The sequence below is a fragment of the Chiloscyllium plagiosum genome, unplaced genomic scaffold (genome assembly GCF_037043375.1).
Source record: "Chiloscyllium plagiosum isolate Xiang-an unplaced genomic scaffold, Cpla_swu_hap1 HiC_scaffold_9, whole genome shotgun sequence".
Classification (NCBI taxonomy): Eukaryota; Metazoa; Chordata; class Chondrichthyes; order Orectolobiformes; family Hemiscylliidae; genus Chiloscyllium; species Chiloscyllium plagiosum.
Genome location: NW_028270147.1, coordinates 81,847,659 through 81,868,105, shown reverse-complemented (window position 1 = coordinate 81,868,105; position 20,447 = coordinate 81,847,659). Strand labels below are relative to the sequence as shown.

General features: G+C 43.5%; 1 protein-coding gene across 1 annotated transcript in view; it reads left to right on the top strand.

The window, feature by feature from the left end:
• Window positions 1-3,160: 3,160 nt before the first annotated feature.
• The window catches only part of LOC122554585 (4-trimethylaminobutyraldehyde dehydrogenase-like), a 55,864-nt gene continuing 38,577 nt past the window's right edge, over window positions 3,161-20,447 (top strand). The window contains exons 1-2 of the mRNA XM_043699853.2: window positions 3,161-3,510; window positions 16,969-17,114. Of these exons, the coding sequence (XP_043555788.2) occupies window positions 3,345-3,510; window positions 16,969-17,114 (312 nt within the window). The 5' untranslated portion in view covers window positions 3,161-3,344. The remainder of the gene's footprint in view (window positions 3,511-16,968; window positions 17,115-20,447) is intronic.

Sequence of the window (20,447 nt, the reverse complement as noted above, 5' to 3'; positions counted from 1 at the left end):
CACATTTGGAATATTGCGTGCAATTCCTATTAGAATGATGTTGTGAAATTTGAAAGGGTTCAGAAAATATTTATAAGGATGTTGTCAGAGTTGGAAGATTTGAACTATGGGGAGAGGTTGAATAGGCTGGGGCTGTTTTCCCTGGAGGGTCAGAGGCTGAGGGGTGATCATATAGAGGTTTATAAAATGATGAGGGGCATGGATAGGATAAATGGACAAGGTCTTTTCCCTGGGGTTGGGTAGCCCAGAACTAGAGGGCATAGGTTTAGGATGAGAGGGGAAAGATATAAAAGAGACGTTTTCACTCAGAGGGTGGTACGTGAAAAGATTAAAAAGGGTAGTGCGTGTATGGAATGAGCTGCCAGACGAAGTGTTGGAGGCTGGAACAGCATTTAAAAGGCAGCTTGTCAAATTTATGAATAGGATGTGTGTAGAGGGATATGGGCCAAATGCTGGCAAATGGGACTAGATTGGGTTGGATATCTGGTTGGCATGGACGAGTTGGATCAAAGGGTCTGTTTCCGTGTTGTATTTCTCTATGGTTCTATGACTGACTTGAGACTTCCTAAATAGGTGCTCTACTCCCAGCTCTGAAATGGCAGGCGAGCCCCAGGTGGACAGAGGGAGCTCAGTGATACCTTCAAGGCCTCACTGGCGAAGTACGGCATTCCCACAGACACCTGGGAATCACTGGCCCAACACTGTCCAAAGTGAAGGAGGAGTATCCAGGAAGGTGTCGGATAACTCAAGACTGGCCATAGGGTAAAAGTGGAAACCAGGCAAAAACAGTATAAGGAGCACGCTGCCACACCAACACCCCACCCACCCCTTCCCATGACCCAAGTATAACAGAGCCTATGGTAGTCTTCTTGGTCAGTACAGCCACCTATGGACTAACCCTGACAGTGGAAGGGAGTCATCGTCTGCGAGGGACCACTAATGATGAGGTCTTAGACAGGCTCTGCCTGCTCTACCACCACAGGAAAAGCAAAGTACTTGGCTTCTCAGGCTAGTCTATATTCCTAACATAGTAATTACAAGGAGAAAGTGAGGACTGCAGATGCTGGAGATCACAGTCGGGAGTGTGGTGCTGGAAAAGTACAGCAGGTAAGGCAGCATCCAAGCAGCAGGAGAATCGATGTTTCAGGCAGAAGCCCTTCATTCCTGATGAAGGGCTTTCGTCCAAAACATCAATTCTCCTGCTCATAGTATGTACAGCTGGCTACAATGACAGCCCACCTGTACATCACGTTCATTTGGTCATTTGATCCACTTTGGATCCAAGGCAGATTTTAAATGCAGTACTTACAAGACAATTCCCCAAATCTCACACAATATCAATCATTGACTTTTAAAGTGTTTTTCTTTGCACCTTCCTGACCTCCAACCTCAGTGAGCTCAGCTCATCCAGAACACTCTGCACATTTCCCCAAGGCCGGATTAAGTCATACTTACCCTGACCATAGAAATATAAGAAATAGCCTTGGGGTAGGCCATTCAGACCATCAGGCCTTTTCCATCACCAATGACTTATCGGAATGGGGCCTTAAAGTCCAATTTCTTTTCTGAAAACCCGTTCCACCTCCTTGACTTTGCTTGTATCTGTTGTGGAGAAAATATAGAAAACCACCAGGAGATGCAGAGAGTTCTTCAAGAAGTAGGTCTTTTATTTGCAAACAAAAAGCTATGACACTGAGAAAGCAAATTCTCGAATGCCCACGAACCTCAAGGTCCGTGGATTTTTATATTTGTTTTATCAAGTTTCTGTTAGCTTATCAGCATGTCCAACTATATTAATCAAAGTACCTCACTATAGCTACATAATAAACCAGTAATGTTAGTTCCCATTATCTCTTTAGTTGTACATTCTATTTAATGTTATTCTAATGTCACGGTTAGATATTTATTGCTAACTCAGTTACAGTGATCTTTCCATTCCAGACTAACCTGTCATGATAGATATTTAGCTATTCCATCTATTACAATGGTATCCTGTCTCAAGCTGACTCTACTAACTATTAATTAGATATTTTAATATCATGTCCCAAATATTTGTTGTCCCAGTTCTGTCATAATAACACTTAACAGAGAAACTTGCATTATTACTTGTGTTATCTCATCATGCCATAGTGGCCTTTTAGCCTTAACCTTACTCTGCTAATTGGTGTAAGAATGTTCCATAATTCTTATTCCATCTTGCCTTTCCCAGATCACAAATTGTCAGTGGTCTTCATGCTTTAACCCTTCCCATGCTTTCATGCTTTTTATTTTCCATACATCCTCTTTCCAAAATATCTTCAAATTAAAATTCTCATCTCCCGTGTTTAAATCCTTTTCCATCATGCAAAGTGACTTTTAAACATAATGCCCAAGTACATTGCACACAACTGCACACCCTGAATCTCTCTCCAATCACAGAGAATAGCCTAGGTTCAAGTCTGGTATGGTGGCTCAGTGGTTAGCACTGTTGCCTCACAGCACCAGAGACCTAGCTTCCATTACTCCCTCAGGTAACTGTCTGGAGTTTGCATGTTTGTCCCTCTGGGTGCACTGGTTTCCTCCCACAGTCCAAAGGTGTGCAGGTTGGGTGGATTGGCAATGCTAGATTGCCCATAGTGTTCAGGGATGGGCAGGCTAGGTGGATTAGCCATGGGAAATGCAGGGTTGAAGGGTGGGTCAGGAAGGGATGCTCTTTTGGACAGTCTGTGTGGATTCGATGGACTGCTTCCCCACTGTGTAGGGATTCCATGAAGTCCAATATACTCCAGAGGTATATAATAACATCCCCGAATAGGATTGAAAACTGCCTACAGTACCACATTGGTCTCCGACTGTGTTTTCTCCTTTTCCCCCCATTACTTTTGATATCTGCAGTATTCTTTTTTTGGGGTGCTTACCCACTTTGCAAATCGCCTCCTGCCCTTTGTGATCCTCTTTCTCTGACAACAGAAGGTACAACATAAACATTCAAATAAGTAACATTATTTAGGACCAAAGCTAAACACAGATAGGCTTGTACATGCAACACAAGTGGTTTAACGTGTGAAACAAAATCCTTTTCCATCATCCACAGTGACTTTTAAACATAATGCCCAAGTGCATTGCACACAACTGCACACCCTGAATCTCTCTCCAATCACAGAAAAGGGGAGGGCCGGCTTGAAAGGAAAAGGCTGAAGTCAGCTTTTGTAAGAGATATTGGTGCAAGCTTCATTGAATATTTGCAAATTTTTTTTGGTTCCCTTGATGGAGTTTGCACTCTCGTCCTAAACATTTGCTGAATAAACAGTCTGCGGCTGGGGTAGTTTAACCACTGGTGTGTGGGTTCTGTTTGAAGGCCCGCTATGGAGATCCTCGGTACTCGTCTCATTTCCCCCTGTCTGCTCCGTGCCGCCTCCACAGCGGCTTTCCAACTCAAGGAGCCGCTGAATTACCGGCACGGAGGCCGGGTGCAGCCGGCCGGAGGGGACGGGGACAGCAGGGTTGAGAAGGTGTACGAGCCCGCCACAGGTAAAGAGAGCCTGCAGATTTGCAGCACGTCCACTGTGAAGTTCCACTGACCCTGACAATTGGAAATGAAACAGTTTTTGTTTTGTGAAGAGTTTAGAGAGTGCACGCCAGACTGAACTTTGCTCGACTTTGAAACTGATGCTATAGTTGCAGTAGTTTGTGAATATAACAGTTCTTGGTGCAATTAACTTCCAAACCCTAATGTCAATAAATTCTTTGCCATGGGGCACATGCACTGCTTGTTTGAAGTCGCTGCGTTTGCATTAGTCAACATTATAACCTCAGGCAAGTTTGCATGAGTTTAAGATTTTTGGTTAAAATCTTGTGCCTGTCGCAAGATATCATTGAAGGCAAAAGTGAGGAGTGCAGATGTTGGAAACCAGAGTTTAGATCAGAGTGGTGCTGGAAAAGCACAGCAGGTCAGGCAGCATCCAAGGAGCAGGTATACCTTTCTTCTGGCTTTCATGCTACAGTAGGTCGGATTGCGGCTGTAACTTTGTTTAAAAATTCCAAAGAACTTTTTGAATTCTCAGCTTTATTAACTTTGTCTACCTGATGGTTGTGGTCAAGTTAGTTTCTGAATGTTTATTCAGTCTATCAGTAAGACTGCTCTATTTTCAGCTTTGTAACTTTTCGTCTGCCTCAAAACATCAGCTGAAATCCTCATTTATTCTCATGATACTCTGGACTTGATTATTGGAGAATGGTCTCTCACTTTGTATCCTCTGTAAGCTTCAGTTCCTTCAAAATGTTGACTCTCTTCAAATGGTGTTTCACCAACACTCCTAAAGTTTTCTGACCTAAAGATTAGTTCAACATCTTGATTTTAAAATTTCCACCCTTATTTTCAAAACTGTCCATGACCTCCACCCTCTTTATCTTTGGTGATTGAGTTCATCGTATGTGTCCTGAGATAATTACACTCATCTGTTTCTGGCCTCTTGCACAACACTATGTTAATTGTTTTATCATTCTGTTGTCTAGGCCCAGGTTCAGTTATTTTAAAATGAGTCATTTTAAAGCTTTAATTAAAAAATGTAATGCCTTAAGAGCTGCAAAATTGTTATGTAAACACTAACAATGTAGTCGAACAAGATATTTTTATACTTTTAAAAGCTTTTTAGCAAAATCACAAGTACAGTTTGATGCAAGTTTTAAAAAAAATGAAAACACATAATTACCACGAAAATTGATTTGTTTGGTAAAGTGGGGAGTCACATTAGCCTTTAATGAGTAGCAGGTTGGAGGTCTTTAGCCCTAGGCTCTTGAATTCTTTCTTTACACTTCCATTTATGATACTACTGTACTTAAAACCTACTAAGCGTTTGACCATCTGACCTGTTATCTCCTCTGTGGCTCATACATGGCTGTATAATGCTCTTGTGCAAGTTGATTTAATTATAGATATAAGCTAATGTTGCAGTGTGTTCTGTGTATATAGTTTGAGCATGTATGTATGTAGCTGTGGATTCTACTGCCCACAGACCAGGACAGTTATACTGACATAACCCAGATACTTTTGACTTATTCTGGTGACAGGTACTGCTTTTACTAGCATCTGACATATAACTATGATATTCAATAAGTCGTACTGACGTTTGGTATTGAGTTTCTGAGCAGACCTAGCTCCTACAACATTTGGTGCAGGAGCAGTCGGTTCCATGTTTTTTGTGGTGAAAAACCTGTTGCCCAAAGAGTTTAAACTCAGTCAAGACTGAGAGCACTGCCATCTCATTAGTGGTAAAGTGATAGAACAGATTAACATAAGCCTCCAGTGTAACTTAGAGTCATAGAGATGTACGGCATGGAAACAGACCCTTCGGTCCAACTTGTCCATGCTGACCAGATATCCTAAATTAACCTAGTCCCATTTGCCAGCACCTGGCCCTTATCCCTCTAAACCCTTTCTATTCATCCAGATGCCTTTTAAATGTTGTAATTGTACCAACCTTCATTATTTCCTCTGTCAGCTCATTCCATACACACACCACCCTTTGCATGGAAAGAATTGCCCGTTATGTCCCTTTTAAATCTTTCTCCTCTCACCCTAAACCTATGCCCTCTAGTTTTGGACTCCCCCACACCAAGGAAAAGACTTTATCTATTTACCCATCCATGGCCCTCATGATTCTATAAACCTCTATAAGGTCATCCCTCAGTTTCCAACGCTCCAGAGAAAGCAGCCCCAGCCTATTCAGCCTCTTCCTATAGCTCAAATCCTCCAATCCTCCAATCCTAGCAACTTCATTGTAAATCTTTTCTGAACCCCTTCAAGTTTCACAACATCCTTCCTATAGGAGGGAGACCAGAATCGCATGCCATATTCCAAAAGTGGCCTAACCAATGTCCTGTACAGCTGCAACATGACCTCCCAACTCATGCACTCAATACTCTGACCGATTAAAGGAAAGCATACCAAACGCCTTCTTCACTATCCTATTTACCTGCGAGTCTACTTTCAAATGCAGCATGTTTCAGAATCTGAGAGCTAAACAATCGAGGGTTGTCTCACACCTTGAGCCAACTGAATCGAGTCCAACCACAGCAACATGTTTTACAGTTCTCTTTTATCACCAAGCAGTGCTGAAAACAGCCCCACACCTGTGATCAACAGATGTGCACCAAAGCCTATTTGAGACTTGAGCAAAGGACATGGAAAACATATACCACTTGAATTTCCTGAAAATTATGTCCTCTAATTTATGAAAATATTTTTGCTTGAAGACTAATTTGTCTTTTGTACATGACTAATTCCAGTTCTTGGCTTACTCTGATCAATGTCAGAGTCAATGGCAATAAATGTGGCTAATTATTCTGATCAGAGATCTGAAACAGATTAGACTTGAACCTTGGCATGGTGGCCCAAAGGCAGGGACATTACCATCGCACCACAGAGTCCCTTCAATTTTGTTTTATCTACTGCTCTCTTTTGTGTGTTAATAAACATTTAAAGATTTGTCACTTATATGTCAAGTATTGGAAATGATGGGCCCTGTCCCAAATTTTTGAATCGTTTCTGGCTACGGGGCAGGTGTCAGAGGACTGGAGGAGAGTTAATGTGGTTCCACTTAACATGAATGGTGATATAGACTCACTGGTCAATAGACTAGGGAACTAACGTCAGTGGTAGGGAAACAATTGGAGAAAACAGTGTAGGAGAAAATTTATCTCCATATAGAGAGGCAAAGTTTGATTAAGAATAGTCAGCATGGCTTTGTTAGAGGGAGGTCATGCATAACAAATCTGGTGGAATTTTTCCATGAGATGGCCAAGTGTTTGGATGAGGAAAGGGCAGTTGGTATAGTTTGTATGGGTCTAAGTAAGGCCTTTGACAAGGTCCCACGTGTGAAACTGATAAAGAAGGTAAAAACTCATGGGATCTGGGGTCCAGGGTAATTGGCAAGATAGATCAAAAATTGGCTTAGTGACGAGGCAAGGTTGTGGTAAAAGCTATTTGTGGGACTGGATCCAATGTGCAGTGCTGGAACCCTGATTGTCTGTGATATTCACAAATGATGGAGATTAGAATGTTAGGGGATAAATAAGTTTGCAGGTGACACAAAGACTTACTGAGTAGTTGACAGTGAGCAGGAAGGTTTAAGGAGGATATAAATTGATTGATCAGATGGGCAGATCAGAGCCAGGTGGAATTTAACCCTGAAAAATGTGAGTGTGCACTTTGGAAGAAGGAACAAGACAATGGAATATTCAATAAATGACAAGGCAGTAGGATTCTGGGTAATCCAAGATGGAGGATGCAAAGAAATTGTGGCTATAAGAGTCGCTCTTTTTTTCTTTGAGGTATTTTAGGTGTTGGAGGTGATTTCCTCAAATTCCAGGAGCAGCAATTACTATTTTATATGCTGTTGCATTGTTTTGGAACTTTGGGGGAGAAAAGATCAAAGCAATGACACTTTTAAAAGGAAGAAGACAGAAAAAGGCAACAACCACATGGTGAGTGAGGGGGAGAGAGAGAAAGAAACCTACACTGCTGTCTGACACAGCAGTGAATCTACAGTTACTGTCTGTGGAGTGAGTCTAGAAAAAATTAACAAACAACGAAATTCACAGCTGACCTTGGAGGAACCTGTGTGGGAGAGCTCACAGCACAGGAATGGATAAGTGCATAGTTTTTAAGTGTAATCTTGCTGTAAGTCTACAGTAGTTAGTAGAGTGGGTTCTTTATTGATTATAGGTTTTATTGAGATCTGTCTCTTCATTAAATTTAAAAAATATAAACCATAAGTACTAAGTTAGCCTGGAGCACTTTTTTTTAGAATAATACGTTGGAACTATTTTCTGGGTCTGTAGACTGTGAAGGAGCAAAGATGGCCTTTAGTAGAGTGGTGTGCCCTTCCTGTCGGATGTGGGAGTTTAGGGAGAGTTTCCATATTACTGATGATTATGTCTACAGTAAGTGTGTTTGGTTGTGAATCCTATCCTGTTACATGGATCAGTTGGAGTAGCAGTTAGAGGCAATAAGGACTTTACTGGACCTAGTGTGTGTGATGGATGGCAGTTGTGCGAAGGGAGATTAATAGAAGATTCAGTCAGGTAGATGGGTTACTTCCTGGAAGAGTAGGAGAGGGAGGCAGGTAGTACAAGAGTCTCCTGTGGCTGTTCCCACCTCAAACAAATATGCTGTTTTGAAAAATTTTGGTGATGGATTCTCAGCAGAACGTAGCACAAACAGCCAAGTTTCTTGTAACGAAAATGGCTCTAATGTACTGAGGGGTATGTCGAGTTCCAAGCGATCGATAATGAATGGGGACTCTGTGTAATCAAAGGCACAGACAGACATTCCTGTGGCCAGCAGTGAAAAATCAGAATGGTGTGTTGCTTCCCTGGTGCCCAGATCAAGGATATCCCTGAGAAAGTGCAGAATGTTCTCAAAGGGGAGTGGGAGCAGCAGGAGGCCATTGTACACATTGGAACTAATGACATAGGAAGGGAAATTGATGAAATTCTGAAGGGAGAATATAGAAAGTTAGGCAGGAATTTAAAAAGCAGGTCGTAGAGGGTAGTAATATCTGGATTACTCCCGGTGGTATGAGCTTGTGAGGGTAGCAATAGGAGAATGGAGCAGATGAGTCTGTCACTGAGGAGCTTGTGCAGGGGAGAAGGGTTCACGTTTTTGGATCATTGGAATCTCTTAGGGTGTAGAAGTGACCTGTACAAGAAGGACGGATTGCACCCGAGTCGGAAGGGGACTTAATATACTGGCAGGAATTTGCGAGAGCTGCTTATGAGGATTAAAAACTAGTAAGGGGGGATTGGGACCCAGGGAAATAGTGAAGAAAGAGATCGATCTGAGACTGGTACAGTTGAGAAAAGGAGCAAGTCCAACAGGGAAATTAAACTTGATTGAGTTATATGAAGAAATAACAAAGAGGATTGATGAGGGCAGAGCGGTAGATGTGATCTATATGGACTTCAGTAAGATATTTGACAAGGTTCCCCATGGGAGACTGGTTAGCGAGGTTAGATCACATGGAATACAGGGAGAACTAGCCATTTGGATACAGAACTGGCTCAGAGGTAGTAGACAGAGGATGATTGTGGACGGTTGTTTTTCAGACTGGAGGCCTGTGACCAGTGGAGTGCCACTAGAATTGGTGCTGGGTCCACTACTTTTTGTCATTTAAATAAATGATTTGGACAGGTATAGTTAGTAAGTTTGCAGATGACACCAAAACAGGAGGCGCAGTGGACAGTAAAAAAAGGTTACCTCCGATTACAACAGGATCTTGATCAGATGGGCCAATGGGCTGAGAAATGGCAGATGGAGTTTAATTCGGATAAATGCGAGGTGTTGCATTTTGGGAAAACAAATCTTAGCAGGACTTAATGGTACCACTTAATGGTAAGGTCCTGGGGAGTGTTGCTGAACAAAGAGACCTTGGAGTGCAGGTTCATAGCTCCTTGAAAGTGGAGTTGCAGGTAGATAGGATAGTGATGAAGGTGTTTAGTATGCTTTCCTTTATCGGCCAGAGTATTGAGTACAGGAGTTGGGAGGTCATGTTGCAGCTGTACAGGACATTGGTTAGGCCACTATTGGAATTTGCAAAGTTTGTGAAGGTTTGTAGCTCAGGTTGAGGTTTAGGGTGTAGATTTGCTCACTGAGCTGTAGGTTTGATATCCAGACCTTTCATTACCTGGCTAGGTAACATCATCAGTGGCAACCTCCAAGTGAAGCGAAACTGTTGTCTCCTGCTTTCTATTTATATCTTTCTTCTGGTAGCCCGACACATGGATGAGAAAAACCACCATTACGACTGGGACATCACATCTATCCTGGGACAGGCTAAGCAAAGACATGCCAGAGAATTCCTAGAGGCCTGGCGCTCCAACCACAACGCCATAAACAAACACACAGATCTAGATGCCATCTATCAAGCCCTCAAAAAATGAACAGGAAATGACATCACCACAAATCCCAGGAACCCCATCCAGGAGAAAGATATAAATAGAAAGCAGGAGACAACAGCTTCGCTTCACTTGGAGGTCACCACTGATGTTACCGAGCCAGGTAATGAAACGTCTAGATATCAAACCCACAGCTCAGCGAGCAAACCTACACCCTAAACTATTGGAATATACGGTCACCCCTCAGCCTCAGAGCGTCGGAGGCTGAGGGGTGACCGTATAGAGGCTTACAAAATTATAAGGGGCATGGATAGGATAAATAGGCAAAGTCTTTTCCCTGGGATTGGGGAGTCCAGAACTAGAGGGCATAGGTTTAGGGTGAGAGGGGGAAGATATAAAAGAGACCTCAGGGGCGACTTTTTCATGCAGAGGGTGGTATGTGTATGGAATGAGTTGCCAGAGGAAGTGGTGGAGGCTGGTACAATTGCAATATTTAAGAGACATTTGGATGGATATATGAATAGGAAGGGTTTGGAGGGATATGGGCCGGGTGCTGGCAGGTGGGGCTAGATTGGGATGGGATATCTGGTCGGGGTGGATAGGTTGGACCGAAGGGTCTGTTTCCATGCTGTACATTTCTATGACTCTATGTGGAGCCTGACTTCAGTTGTAGGCAGACGTGATTTGTAACTTTGATTGCAAGTATTTCAGCACTGTGGTACGGGGTAAGAAATCTGGTCAGAGAAAGTTCCGAGCTTGTCAATGTTGTGGTAATGGGCACGTGTTTGGGGGGGGCAACTAGAGGAGCGTAGCCCCCTGACTGGGGATGAAGATTCAGGCTGTGCAGGCAGGATTCAGGCATGTGGCAGACTTTTTTATCCAAGCAGAAACTGGTCAGTGCAGGGAAAGGGCCAAAGGGTCTTCTCTGAATCTGACCTCGATGTGAGAAAGCAGTTTTTCCCTTAATCTTTGGCTCAGATCGGAAGACAGATCAATTATACACTTTGATCTTTAAAGTATGGTATTTTAGTGCGTTTGTATTACATCTATAGGAATGGCCCATGCATGCTTATGCATGCTAAGGTTTTGAAGGTGGGGCAGTGTAGAAGGTTGGAAGGAGTGTTGGTTGAAGCTATGGGGTCTTGGTTGCTAAGGAAAAAAGGAAGGGAGACTCTACTGGAATAGCAGAAGTCTAGATTAATGTGGTGCTGGAAAAGCACAGCAGGTCAGGCAGCATCCGAGGAACAGGAAAATTGACGTTTCGGGCAAAAGCCCATCATCAGGAATGAGCCAGGGAGCCTCTGGGGTGGCGAGATAAATTGGAGAGGGGTGGTGCTGGGGAGAAGGGAGAAAAGTACAATAGGTGGATGGAGGTGGGGATGAAGGTGATAGATCGGAGGGGAGGATGTAGTGGATAGGTGGGAAGGAAGATTGGCAGGTGGGTCAGGTCATGAGGATGGTGCTGAGCTGGCAGGTTGGAACTGGGGTAAGGTGGGGGGGAGGGGAAATGAGGAAACTGGTGAAGTTCACATTGATGCCCTGGGGTTGAAGTGTTCCGAGGTGGAAGAGGTGGAATAGCAGAAGCCAGCAAAGGAAGCAGCCAGTCGGCAGAGTTTCCAAATGTAGCTTTATTTCATTTTGTACTGTTGATGGATTATTTTATTATCAAATTTGTATGTTATGGTAGTTTGAATGACTTCGGAATAATAGAATGAACATTAGTGAAGATATAATAGCAGTAATGCCTTAGAAATCATGCCTTATTCATGCCACCTTACTGATAGACCCAATCGTAGATGGACGTGAGAGAAAGCAGTCATTACAATAGCTGGATTGAGAAAATGACACTCAGTCACATGGGTTGGAAAGGACTGCAACAGTAAGGTGGCTGCCTGTGGTACAGGGTGACCTCTGTATCTGCAGGTCCCGTTACCACGGTTTCATTTAACCGTGGTTTACCACGCCCAAAATATAAAAGGGAACGTTTGGCACCAGGACCAGGAGGCTGCCGGGAAGTTACATTTACCATTTAAATGAATGAGTTCACACCTATCCACGGTTTCAGCCTTCCATGGTAGGTCATAAGAGGTGTACAGCACAGAAACCACAAACCCTTTGGTCCAACTCATCTATGCCGACCAGATATCCTAAATTAATTCTATTTGCCAGCACTTGGCCTATATCTCTCTCAACACTTCCTATTCATGTAGCCATCCAGCTGCCTTTTTAGATGTTGCAATTTTACCCCTGGAACATAGCCCCTGTGGGTGCGGGGGGGGAAATCACTGTAATTATATATGTTTTACAGGAGGACTATATGATGTAAATAATGGTGGGTGGCAGAGAGGTCTTGCCTTGTGTATGCTTTTTGTGTGGTGTAACAGCATTTCCTACCTTGCAACAAGTGACTGCAACTCAGAAACAAAATCCTTCATTGGCTACGCAGCACATTTGGAAAATTCTGAGGATATGAAAGGCACTATATGGATGCAGGTTATTTTTGTCTTTTAGACTGCCTATTTGTATGTTTAATTTTCTCAACTTTATCGTGGGCGGCACGGTGGCACAGTGGTTAGCACTGCTGCCTCACAGCGCCAGAGACCCGGGTTCAGTTCCCGCCTCAGGCGACTGACTGTGTGGAGTTTGCACATCCTCCCCGTGTCTGCGTGGGTTTCCTCCGGGTGCTCCGGTTTCCTCCCACAGTCCAAAGATGTGCAGGTTAGGTGAATTGGCCACGCTAAATTGCCCATAGTGTTAGATGTAGGGGAATGGGTATGGGTTGGTGCGCTTCGGCGGGTCGGTGTGGACTTGTTGGGCCGAAGGGCCTGTTTCCACACTGTAAGTAATCTAAATCTAATCATCTAAAATCCCTTCTTCTTGTGAAGGCAGTGTTGTATGCCAGGAAGTAGATTCTACAATTTATCCATCAGTCATCTCGGGCAAGATCGAGGTCAAAATAGTCTATAATAGCTGGCAGTAGGTGAACATAGACCTGTTTAAAACAGGTGAGGTGCACATTGGAAGTAAGCTGTATTGCCATTTATAGGTTCTGCTGTCTGGACTGTCAGATCAATAACACCAGTGCACACTTTATTCATTTATCTACGTGCAATAGCATAAAATCTCAATTCAGTTGTATGAAAACTGGACACTTTTTTTTGCGTTATGAAGTCATAATTCATGAAAACAGAACCTTTAGTCCAACTCGTCTGTGCCGACCAGATATCCTAAACTAATCTATTTCCATTTATCAGCAGTTGGTCCATATCTCTGCAAACCCTCCCTATTTGTATACCCATCCAGATGCCTTTTAAATGTTTTAATTGGACCAGTGTCCACTACTTCCTCTGGCCGCTCATTCTATACAGATACCAACCTCTGTGTGAAAAAGTTGTCCCTCCGGTCCCCTTTTAAACCCTTCCCCTCTCACTGTAAACCTATGTCCTCTGGTTTTGGACTCCTTTACCCTGGGGGAAAAAGAGCTTGACTATTCACCATCTTCATGCCCCTCATGATTTTATAAACCTCTATATGGTCACGCCTCAGCCTCCAAATCTCCAGGGAAAATACCTACAGCCTATTCAGCTTCTCCCTATGTGGAAAAATACTCACTTGGGCAATTTGGTTACCTTGAAGGGTTGTAGCTCCAAACCTGTTATCCTCATCACCTGTTTGTGTACTGGTCCAGACTGCAAGCTTTGGCACCACCTAAACTGGCTCCATAAGACTAAATATAGGAGCAGAATTACACAATTTGGCCCATCGAGTCTGCACCGCTACTCGATCATGGCTGATACGTTTCTCAACTGCATTCACCTGCCTTCTCCCCATAAAGCTTGACCTTCTTACTTATCAACAACTTATCTGTCTCTGTCTTGAATACACTGACTGGCCTGACTTCTACCAGCCTTCTGCAGCAATCTGTTTCATAGATTAACAGCCCTCTGGCTGAAGAAATTCCTCCTCCTTTCATTTCTAAAGGGTTGTTCCTTCACTCTCTGGCTGTACCCTCGGATCTTAGTCACTTTTACTAGTGGAAACGTTGTCTCCACATCCACACTATCCAGGCCTCTCAGAATTCTGTAAGTTTCAATGAGAAAACCCACCCCCATTTTGAGAACTCCATAAAGTAAGACCCAGCATCCTCAATTGCTTATTGACTAGTCATTCATCCACAGGTTCATTCTTGTAAACCTCCTCTGGACCCTCTTGAAGGTCAAGTGCATCCTTCCATAGACACAGGCCCCAAAACTGCTCTGTGTTCCAAATGTGGTCTGCCCAGTGCCTTATACAGCCTCAGCAGTACATCTCTGCTCTTGCATTCATTTCAAGAGGGCTAGAATACTAACATTGCATTTGCCTTCCAAACTGTCAACTGTTAGGTTCAACCTGAGCTGCCTGATCGGAAATCCGACATGATACCTGCAATCCAGTATAGCCTTGGTCCCAAAGTTACTGAGGTAACTTTGAGGTATTAGATGTCTATTTCCATGTTGCGAATTGGATTCACAAGAGAAATTAATCATTTGCCTCTTGCCTCTGGTCAGTGTTACTAAAGCCCAAAACAAGATCATAAGTAAACCCTTTTGAGAATTCAGGAGAAATCTGTCCACCCAGACAGTGATTAGAGCCTGGACTTACTTTTCACTTGGTGTGGTTGAGGCTTGTGGCCTGGATTTCTTTTGATTTGAAGCTAGATAAATGTGAAGGTGTAAAAGAATAGAGAGGTATGAGTTACATGAAAAAGAGTGAGAAGATACTTGTGTTAAACATAAGAACGGCCTGAAACAGCTTGTCCACTTTTTTTCCCTTCTCTTCTGGGCTAACCACCACTGTTAATAGTTATTTAATTAACCCTCTCTGAAATTAGTATAATGCATGATATTCCTGTGAAAGCTGTCTAATCCTTCCAGGGACTAAAGGAGCTATTTTCAACTTATTGTTGCCCTGCTGAGCTATGAATTCCCTGGTTTGATTTCTTAAATATTTTTAAACAAAGCCAGCATTTGGGGCGGCACGGTGGCTCAGTGGTTAGCACTGCTGCCTCACAGCGGCAGGGGCCCAGGTTCGATTCTAGCCTTGGGTGACTCTCTGTGTGGAGTTTGCACATTCTCCCTGTGTCTATGTGGGTTTCCTCCGGGTGCTCTGGTTTCCTCTAGAGTAAGATGTGCAGGTTAGGTGGATTGGCCAGGCTAAATTGCCCCAGAGTGATCAGGGGTGTGTAGGTTAGCTGCATTAGTCAGGGGTAGAGTAATGGGGTAGAGGAATAGGTATTGGTGGGATACTCTTTGGAGGGTCAGTGTGGACTTGTTGGGTCGAAAGGCCTGTTTGCACACTGTAGGGATCTATCTTACCCATTTGTAGCCCATCCCTAATTGTTCATTAGAAGGGAATAGTGAGCTGTTGTCTTTAGTACAGAAGTGCACGGGGTGCAGATATATCCACCGGGCTTTTTGTGACAGTAAAGAAATACTGATTCTGGTTACAGGTCAGGATGATGTGTGACTTAGAGGGGATCTTGCTGAAGTTTTCTTGAGTATCTGCTGCCCTTATCGTTCCTCGGTGATAGAGGCCATGGGTTTGGAAGGTGCTTCTTTTTTTTTTCAAAAAGAACCTTGGTGAGTTACTGCAGTGCATCTTGTAGACAGTACATGCTGTTGCCAATCCGTATCAGTCATGGAGGGAATGAATGTTTGAGATGGTGAATGAAGTGCTCCTTAAGCAGATTGCTTTCTTCTGTCGTCTTCGAGCTCCAAGGCCAGTGGAAGTATGCATCACTGGCGTGTGCCTTGTCGATAATGGACAGGCTTTGGGAAGTCAGGGTGTGAGTTACTTGGTGGAGTATCCTTACCTTCTGATTGCCTTTTGTAGCAAGTGTTCGTGTGGCTAGTCCAGTTGAGTTTCTAACCGACGATAGCACCCCAGGGTGATAGTGGGGGATTTGATGATGGTGTAGGCATTGAATGGCAAGGGGAGGTAGTTAGATTCTCTCTTGTTACAGATGGCAATTGTCTGGCTGTTTTGTTGGGTGAATATTAATTGCTGTTTATTGGTCACAGACTGGATATTATCCATGTCTTGCTACACAATGATATGGATCTGCAGAATCTGAAAAGTCACAAATGGTAAGTTTTCTTTTATTTGCTCAAGGCATATGGGTGTCGATACCTGGGACATTTGTTGCCCATCTCTCGTTGCCCTTGAACATTGTGCAAGCATCAGTGAACATCCCCACTTCTTTATAATGGGGGCAGGGATGGCTTTTGATAAAGCAGTTGAAAATAGTTGCATCTCAGATATTTCGCTGAGGAACTCTGACAGCGATATCCTATGACTGAGATGATTGGTCTCCCAACAACTGAAATCATTTTCCTCATGGTTAGGTATAAGTCTAACCAGTGGAAGGTTTTCCCTTGATTCTCATTTTGCTTGGGTTCTTTGATGCTCAATTGATGCCTTGGTGTAAGGGTGGTCACACTCCTCACCTCTTCACTTGAAACAAGACCTGGCTTCGGTTACAATGAAATTATTCAAGTAAAGGGGGCCATGACAATGCTGAGCAGTTCAGAGAAACAGAATCTACTTTTCATGTCTCATAACTGTCATTAGAATATTTTGAGTAAAGGGTTCCTTGACCTGTGACATCATCTCAGTTTTCACCCCCATATTACAGTATTTTAAATTGGCTGGAGAGTGCTTTGAGGTCATGAAGGTTGCTACTTAAATGCAAGCCTGCCTTCCACAGATGTTGTCTGATTTGCTGAGTGTTTTCATCTAATGATCACAACATCTGCAGTATATCTGTTTCGTTGCCGAGATGGTTTAGTCTTGTAGACAGTGCCCTATTTGAATGAAGTTAAAATAAATCACAACACCAGGTTGTAGTCCAACAGGTTAATTTGGAAGCTCCTTCACATCATAACTACTTGAATAAGTCCAGTGTGGGCCAGGAATCACGTTTAGCAATTTTTGAAGGTGTGTGTGTGTGTGTGTACAAATTTGTTTGTTAGAAACATTGAACTACTTCACTCATCTTTTGGAGTGTTTGATACCCGTACTTTAGCACTTAACTGTTTCCTTTTTCTTTTTTAGGGCGTGTGATATGTGACTTTGTTTGTTCAAACCAAAAGGAAGTCGATCTAGCAGTGCAGAGCGCGAAGGAAGCATACAGATACTGGAGTCAACTGTCTGGGTTGGAAAGAGGTCGCATCTTACTTGAGGCTGCAAGGCTTATAAGAGTAAGAGGGATATATGTTTCACCGAAATAACAACATTTCTATATCTCCATTAACTTAATGAACTATTGGTAAAGGTTTTGCAGGAAGTTGTCAGATGAATTTTGACACTTGCTATGCAAGGAGCTATTAGGACAGGTGACCAAAAGCTAGGTCAAGAACAGGGTTTTAAAGAGCGTCTTCGAGATAAAGAGAGCTGTAGATATGCAGAGAGGGGTAAGTTGCAAAATCCAGAGTTTAGGGCCTTAATGGCTGAGACTGGGGCCATCAGTAGAAAGCTGAAGGAACTTGGGTATGTGCTAGAGTCCAGAATTGGAGCACTGAGCTATCTGAATGTTGTATGACTGGCAGAAGTTGAATGGGAGGAGTGTAAGATTTGCAATTGGTTATTTTCTGATCTTTTAAGTGGTTCGAATTGCTCCTGGACCCATGGTTTTGAATTCTGGACTTTTTTTAGGGAATGTAAAGTGAAAAGGCAGTAGACAGTTGTTTCAGAGCAAAGGAATCTCTATGTTTATTTAAAATACAAAAGCCTAGTACTCTGTAACCTAGCTTCCCACAGAACTCTAGGGAATTGATTGCTGGGCCCCTTGCTGAGATGTTTGTATTATCGGTAGTCACAGGTGAGGTGCTGGAAGACTGGACATTGGCTAACATGGTGCCACTATTTAAGAAGAACTATAGACCAGTGAGCCTGACATCGCTGCTAGGCGAGTTGTTGATGGGAATGCGGAGGGACAGGAATTACGTGTATTTGGAAAGGCAAGGACTGATTAGGGATAGTCAACATGGCTTTGTGCGTGGGAATTCATGTCTCACAAACTTGATTGAGTTTGTTGAAGAAGTAACAAAGAGGATTGATGAGGGCAGAGAGGTGGATGTGGTCTATATGGACTTCAGTAAGGTGTTTGACAAGGTTCCCCATGGGAGACTGGTTAGCAAGGTTAGATCTCATGGAATACAGGGAGAACTCTCCATTTGGATACAGAACTGGCTCAAAGGTAGAAGACAGGATGGTGGTGGAGGGTTGTTTTTCAGACTGGATAGCTGTGACCAGTGCCACAAGGATCGGTGTTGGGTCCACTACTTTGTCATTTATCTAAATGGTTTGGATGGGAACATGAGAGGTATGGTTAGTAAGTTTACAGATGACACCAAAATTGGAGATGTAGTGGACAGCGACGAAGGTTACCTCAGATTACAATGGGATATTGATCAGACGGGCCAATGAGCTGAGAAGTGGCAGATGGAGTTTAATTCAGATAAATGCAAGATTATGCATTTTGGGAAAGCAAATCTTAGCAGGACTTATACACTTAATGGTAAGGTCCTGGGGAGTGTTGCTGAACAAAGAGACCTTGGAGTGCAGGTTCATAGCTCCTTGAAAGTGGAGTCGCTGGTAGATAGGATAGTGAAAAAGGCGTTTGGTATGCTTTCCTTTATTGGTTAAAGGTTAAAGTTTTGAGTAAAGGAGTTGGGAGGTCATGCTGCAGCTGTACAAGACAATAGTTAGACCACTTTTGGAACATTGCATGCAATTCTGGTTGTCTTCCTATCAAAACTTGAAAGGGTTCAGAAAAGGTTTACAAGGATGTTGCCAGGATTGAGGAATTTGAGCTATGGGGAGAGGTTGAATAGTCTAGGGCTGCTTTCCCTGGAGCGTTTGAAGTTGAGGGGTGACCTTATAGAGGTTTATAAAATCATGAGGGGCATGGATAGGATAAATAGACAAGGGGGTGGGGTATGGGAGTCCAGAACTAGAGGGCATAGGTTTAGGGTGAAAGGGGAAAGATATGAAAGAGACCTAAGGGGCAACTCTTTCACGCAGAGGGTGGTATGTGTATGGAATGAGCTGCCAGAGAGAGTGGTGGAGGTTAGTACAATTGCAACATTTAAAAAGCATTTGGATGGGTATATGAATTGCAAGAGTTTGGAGGGATATGGGGCGGTTGCTCGCAGATCGGAATAGAATGGGTTGGGGTAACTAGTTGGCATGGATGTATTGGACCGAAGGGTCTGTTTCCATGCTGTACATCTCTATGACTCTGTATTACCTATTTTCTTGTATTATAATTACAATCAGTCAAGGAAATTGACGCAATCAATACACAGGAGTGTATACATTGATGCACTGTAGTGCTTTAAATACACTAGTAACTACATGACCATATAAGAACCCTATTCTACTGACACACAGGAAACAATAGTGTTTGATTTCAGATTCTAATCAGAATTCCTACCTTTGGGATTCCAATGCACTGTCATCACCTGCCTTCCCCCTCCCTGCTAGCCAGGTTGGAACTTAGGGGTCTCGGGCGTTCACGCTCACCACTCAAACGCGGTTTTGAAGTGCACCTAGTTGCTGAGGTACTTTGCCGTTGGGTTCTCTTGAAACAGGCCTGTGTCTGGAAGCTCTTGTTTGGATAGCGCTTGGTTGGCTTCTGCCCTGCGCCCCCCACCCCCCCCTTCCCCCGTCAGATGCCCACTGTTCCAATGATGCTCTTGGCCTGGCTTCCCAGTTCAGCTTCTCTGTTCTATCTCTCAATCTGGCTTGTCTTGGCTCTTGCTTTCAGAAGCCGGTCGCTGGGAGTGGAAGCCTGTGGGGAAGCTGTTCATGCAGAAGCTTGTTGTTGGAAAAGGCCCGCACTGGGGTGAGATCGGGCCTGGTAATTAAACTGACTGTGGGGCCCTGTTATCTCCCCTCATATCTGTAGTTTTCATTGAGCTCTTGATGTTCACGTCTGAGATTGATTGATTGGCTTTCCGATGGTTAGTGTATGTGTGAATGGGTTTTAATTGAGATTGAATTTCCAGTATCTCTGTAGGCTCCATACTGTCTGCGCTGTGTAGTTTGAAGTGTTAAAGCTGTTTCGGGCTAGGGTCTGTTGGTTTTGGGCGATTGTTCTTTTAGAGAGGAAGTGTAAATTGGAATTCCAGGCTAAACAATAGTCCCAGACGGCATATTTCCATTCCCAGGCCTGCAGGTTGTGTATTTCCCACAGACTCATTCCAGCTTTCATTTTCGGTTTTAGTAGTTTTGAAAGTCCAGGAATCTGCCCAAAATCCCGGGTCTTGTTGATATGTTTGAATAGTGGAGATTTATGCTCACACTTACAAGAGTGATGATGTTGAGGTGCAGGTGTTGGGCTGGGGTGGACAAAATTAAAAATCACACGACACCAGATTATTGTCCTACAGGTTTATTCGTTGGACAGTAACCTGGTGTGTGATTTTTAACAGGCCATCAAGGGTTTTGAATAGTGGGAAAATGAGTATTTTAACTTTACTGGGCCAGAAGCTAACGTAGGTCAGCAAACACAGGGACAGTGGTTGAGT